General features: G+C 50.2%; 1 protein-coding gene across 1 annotated transcript in view; it reads left to right on the forward strand.

Annotated features, from left to right (window-relative positions):
• LOC140719990 (E3 ubiquitin-protein ligase TRIM39-like) overlaps nt 1–2862 on the forward strand; it is a 51087-nt gene extending 48225 nt beyond the window's left edge. The window contains exon 5 of the mRNA XM_073034900.1: nt 1780–2862. Coding sequence (XP_072891001.1) covers nt 1780–2330 — 551 coding nt within the window. The 3' untranslated portion in view covers nt 2331–2862. The remainder of the gene's footprint in view (nt 1–1779) is intronic.
• Nucleotides 2863–6000: the final 3138 nt, after the last annotated feature.

Raw genomic sequence — 6000 nt, forward strand, 5'->3', positions numbered from 1 at the left:
AATAATTGAGTATATTTAAAGCAGAGTAACACACACAAATTGTTGCGGGAATAGCAGGCCGGGAAGTTTCTGTGGAAAAGAGTAAACAGTCGACAGTTCAGACTGAAACACTTCATCAGGACCTGTGTTGCTTAAGGGTTCCTGCAAATTCATCCCCTGTCCTAATGAGGGGCTGCGGGGGATGGGGTTCTGGGAAAGGGGACAAAGTCATCCTCATCTGCCATCTTTGCCCCCTCTAGCTTCTCATTACGTCTACACACACAGTTCACCCACGGGGTTTCCACCCCTCCCCCCACCTGGTTCAATCTGCCATTCATCTCTCCCCTACTGGTTCCCATTATCACCTCCTTTACTGTCTCAAACCATCACACTCCCCCACTTCACACTCACAAATGAATGTGAACATTGAATGACGGGCCTGTTCCTGTGCTGTACTGCTCTATGTTCTCTGTTCCCAGTTTCGAAGAATGAGAGGAGATCTCATGGAAACACAAAATTCTTTCAGGGGTCAACAGGCAGGAGTGAGGGAGGATGTTTCCCCTGTCTGAGGAGTCAAGGGTCAGGGGTCTCTCTGCTCACCGTCCAGCATAAAACCCCTGGGGAGACATTAATTGTCCATCCGCTTTCGTCGGGTCAAACAACGGGAATGGTTCGAGTCGGCCACCCGACCGCGCCTGAGGCCCAGCGGACTTTCCGTCGGTCCCGGGGCCGCGCTGTCCGAGTCTCCCCCCGCTCCCCGGGATCGCGCTGCCCGAGTCTCCCCCCGATCCCCGGGGACGTGCTGCCCGAGTCTCCCCCCGATCCCCGGGGCCGTGCTGCCCGAGTCTCCCCCGATCCCCGGGGCCGTGCTGCCCGAGCCTCCCCCCGATCCCCGGGGGCGCGCTGCCCGAGTCTCCCCCCGATCCCCGGGGCCGCGCTGCCCGAGTCTCCCCCCGACCCCCGGGACCGCGCTGCCCGAGTCTCCCCCCGATCCCCGATCCCCGCTGTCCGAGTCTCCCCCGATCCCCGGGGCCGCGCTGTCCGAGTCTCCCCCCGATCCCCGATCCCCGCTGTCCGAGTCTCGCCCCGATCCCCGGGGGCGCGCTGCCCGAGTCTCCCCCCGATCCCCGGGGCCGCGCTGCCCGAGTCTCCCCCCGATCCCCGGGGGCGCGCTGCCCGAGTCTCCCCCCGATCCCCGGGGCCCCGCTGCCCGAGTCTCCCCCCGATCCCCGGGGCCGCGCTGCCGGAGTCTCCCCCCGATCCCCGGGGCCGCGCTGCCCGAGTCTCCCCCCGACCCCCGGGGCCGCGCTGCCCGAGTCTCCCCCCGATCCCCGATCCCCGCTGTCCGAGTCTCCCCGGATCCCCGGGGCCGCGCTGTCCGAGTCTCCCCCCGATCCCCGATCCCCGCTGTCCGAGTCTCGCCCAGATCCCCGGGGCCGCGCTGCCCGAGTCTCCCCCCGATCCCCGGGGCCGCGCTGCCCGAGTCTCCCCCCGATCCCCGGGGCCGCGCTGCCCGAGACTCCCCCCGACCCCCGGGGCCGCGCTGTCCGAGTCTCCCCCCGTTCCCCGGGGCCGCGCTGTCCGAGTCTCCCCCGATCCCCGGGGCCGCGCTGTCCGAGTCTCCCCCCGATCCCCGATGTCCGAGTCTCGCCCCGATCCCCGGGGCCGCGCTGTCCGAGTCACCCCCCGATCCCCGGGGACTCTCTAATTCTCTGCTTCTCCCCCCGATCCCCGGGGCCGCGCTGCCTGAGTCACCCCCCGATCCCCGGAGACTCTCTAATTCTCTGCTTTTCCCCCCAGTCTCTGTCACCCTGGATGTGGAAACGGCGAATCAGCGGCTCGAGGTGTCTGAGGATCGGAAGAGTGTGAGACGGACCGGGATCCGGAGGGATCTCCCTGACACCGGGAAGAGATTCACATACTGGGAATGTGTGCTGGGATCGGAGGGATTCACATCGGGGAGACATTACTGGGAGGTGGAGGTGACGGGGAATCGGCTCTGGTGTCTGGGAGTCGCCGCAGAGTCTGTGGAGAGGAAGGGATTGGTCAGTCTGAGTCCGGAGACCGGATTCTGGGTCATCAGGCGGTATTATGACGTGTTACATCGGGATTGTGACGTGTTCGGTATCCCCTCCCCCGAGTCCCGTCTCGCTGCCGGTCCCATCCCCAGGAGGGTGGGAGTTTATCTCAGTTACGAGTCCGGGACAGTTTCATTTTACAACGCGGAGACCAAGTCCCATCTCCACACCTTCACTGGGAATAAATTCACGGGGAAACTTTATCCTTTCTTCATGACCTGGGATGTAAACCAGTGGCTGAGAATCTGCTCCGGTTCCGCTCCGGGTCTGTAAACGAGTCGGGTCCAGGGACCGGCGTCAGGAGTAAAGTCCCTGTAAATATAAATGTGCGGAGAGTGCAGCTAAATACGTGGCTAAGGAGATGGTGCAGGAGGGAGGGCTTCATGTTTCTGGACAATTGGGCTTTGTTCCCGGGAAGGTGGGGCCTGTTCCGACGGGACGGTTTGCCCCTGAACTGGAGGGGGACTAACATTCTTGCGGGTAGATTTGCTAGTGCTGCTCGGGGAGGGGAGGGGGTTAAACTACATTTGCAGTGGGAGGGGAACCAGAGTGTCAGAGCAGATAGTGAGGTGGAGGAGGATAAAGGTCATGCGAGGACTGCATGTATAGACAGAAATCAAAGGTTTGTACATTAGGTTGTAAATTAATTTTCAGAACTTTAGAAATTGTAGAAAACAAAGATTTCTAAAAAAGATTTTAATGAAGAACATGACCAGAACTTATGTGAAAAAGTGGCTACTTCAGTCTTACACCTATCGCAATAATTGTCTATGTTAGGAAATATTATGGATAGTCTCTCCTTTGTTAAATAGTAACAGTGAACAATTTTAAATTGAATTAAGCACTGACTGGCACATATTAAATAAGAATTGACCATCTTCGTTAACAAAGGTTAACAAAGAACAAAGTTCTCCCAAACTTGTTTAGTTTTTAGTGATTAAGGGGATCTGTTTTTCTTTGTGCAGATTTATTTATTTTTATTTTCGTTTATTTTGTGATGGTCGATTTATGACTTTTGAAGTGTTAATTAGCAAATATTCTCTCTCTCATACACACTTTCTGCAATATCTTCAGGTTAGACATTTTTTACAAAAATAATTATCTAAATTTCCATATATGCAAGAATCTGATTTGTTGGATACTATTTTGAATAAGTATCCTTTAGTAAGAGGTTGCATTGGTAGAATTTATAATTTATTTTTAATACATTAATACAAAAAGATAACCTCCCACCTAAGGTTTATACACGATAGAAATATTCGTTGTTTCAGACGTGATAGAGGGGGAGGGATGAAAGGGGGTGGAGTGGCATTACTAGTCAGGGAAAATATCACAGCTGTGCGTAGACAGGACAGCCCGGAGGGCTTGTCTACAGAGGTCATATGGGTGGAGCTGAGGAACGGGAAAGGTGTAACCACACTAATAGGGTTGTAATAGCCAGAGGGAATGTAAGAAACAGGAAGCTGTAATAGCAGGGGTTTTAACTTTCCACATATTGACTGGGACTCCCACACTGTAAAATGGCTAGATGGCTTGGAGTTTGTCAAATGTTTTCAGGAAAGTCTTCTAAATCAATATACAGAGGTACCTACGAGAGAGGATGCAATACTTGATCTCCTATTAGGAAACCAGACAGTCAGGTGACAGAAGTATGTGTAGGCGAACATTTTGGGTCCAGTGACCATAATGTCATCAGTTTCAAGTTAATTACGGATAAGGATGGGTCTGGACCTCGAGTTGAGTTTCTAAATAACAGAAGGGCCAATTTTGTGGAAAAGAAAAAAGATCTCGGAAGAGTGGATTGGGATAAGTTTTTTTTCCTGACAAGGATGTGTTCAGTAAGTGGAAGGCCTCCAAATGTGAAATTTTGAGAGGGCAGAGTTTGCATGTTCCTGCCAGGATTAAAGACAAAGTTAACAGGCAAAGGGAACCTTGGTTTTCAAGGGATATTGGCGATCTGGTTAAGAAAAAGAGAGAAGTGTATAGCAGGTAGAGACAACAAAGAGCAAACGTGTTACTTCAAGAGTATAGAAAACGTAAGAAAATACTAAAGAAGGAAATCAGGAAGGAAAAAAGACATGAGGTGGCTTTGGCAGATAATGTGAAGGAAAACCCGAAGGGTTTTTACAAGTATATTAAGAGTAAAAGGATAGTAAGGGACAAAATTGGTCCCCGAGAAGATCAGAGTGGTCGTCTATGTGTGGAGCCTTACCAGATGGGGGAGATCTTAAACAGTTTTTTTGCATCAGTATTTACTCAGGAAACTGGCATAGTGTATATGGAAGGAAGGGAAACAAGCAGTAGTGTCATGGAACATTTAGAGATTAAAGAGGAGGAGATGCTTGCTGCCTTACAGTGCATAAAGGTAGATAAATCCCCCGGGCCTGACTTGATATTTTCTCAGACCTTGAGTGAGACTAGAGTAGAAATTGCAGGGGCCCTGACAGAAATATTTAAAATGTCCTCAGCCATGGGTGCACTGCCAGAGGATTGGACGGTAGCTCATATTATTCCGTTGTTTAAAAAAGACTCCAATAGTAAACCAGATAACTACAGGCCGGTGATCCTGAAATCAGTAGTATGTAAATTATTTTAATATGTTCTGAGAGATCGGATTTACAAGTATTTGGACAGCCGAGGGTTGATTAAGGATTGTCAGTATGGCTTTGTGCGTGGTAGATCGTGTTTAATGAATCTTGAAGAGTTTTTCGAGGAGGTTACCAGCAAAGTAGGTGAAGGAAAGGCTGTAGATGTTGTCTACGTGAACGTTAGTAAGGCCTTTGACAAGGTCCCACATGGGACGTTAGTTCAGAAGGTTCAGACATGAGGTATCCATGGAGAGGTTGGAGAGATTGAAAGAGTGCAGAGATTTACTAGGATGTTGCCAGGTCTTCAGGCGTTGAGTTACAGGGAAAGATTGAACAGGTTAGGACTTTATTCCTTGAAGCGTAGAAGAATGAGGGGGATTTGATAGAGGTTTACAAAATTATGTGGGGTAAAGACAGTAAATGCGAGTAGGTTCTTTCCATTTAGATTAGGAACGATAAATACGAGAGGACATGGTTTTAGGGTGAAAGGGTAAGCTTTAGGGGGAACATTAGGAGGAACTTCTTCACTCAGAGAGTGGTGGAAGTGTGGAACGAGCTGCCATCTGATGTGGTAAATGCCGGCTCACTGTTAGGTTCTAAGAATAAATTGGATAGATACATGGATGGGAGAGGTCTGGAGGGTTACGGACTGGGTGCAGGTCAATGGGACGAGCGGAATAAAGTTTCTGCACAGACTAGAAGCACCAAATGGCCTGTTTTCTGTGCTGTAGTGTTCTATGGTTCTATGGAGTGAAATAAACACGACATGAGAATTGTCGATCGATTAATTTTAACTCGTTCACCACATCCGTCAACCGAACAGAAACACCGGGGATTCAGCAGCAGCTGCGGGCGGCGGGTCTTGAGTTCCCCCGGGTCCTGAAGTTCACCCGTATGAGACAGGGTAAGTGGGACAAGTGGGGGCGGTGCTGACCGGAAAAGATTGTTCATTCAGTTCATCTGCCATTCCTTTGTCCCCCATTACTACTTCACCAGCATCATTTTCCAGTGGTCCAGTATGAACTCTCATCTCCCTTTCACTCTTCATGGAACTGAAAACTAAACTTAGTATCCTGATTTATATTATTGGCCAGTTTGCCCTCATATTTCGTCTTGACCATTCTTATGGCTTTTTTCGTTGCCTTTTGTTGGATTTTAAGAGCATCCCAATAATCAAAAATCCCACTCACCTTTGCTACCCTATATGTCATTTCCTTCGGTTTAACACAATTATTACACGCCTTTTCCAGCTCAAACTCTGAATTGATTTAAATTCAGTCCCATAATTTAATAGTTTTTAATCTGAAAACTATCTACCCTCGCAAAGATTGTGCTGAAGACTGCATTTGATTTTT

The sequence above is a fragment of the Hemitrygon akajei genome, unplaced genomic scaffold, assembly GCF_048418815.1.
Source record: "Hemitrygon akajei unplaced genomic scaffold, sHemAka1.3 Scf000034, whole genome shotgun sequence".
NCBI lineage: Eukaryota > Metazoa > Chordata > Chondrichthyes > Myliobatiformes > Dasyatidae > Hemitrygon > Hemitrygon akajei.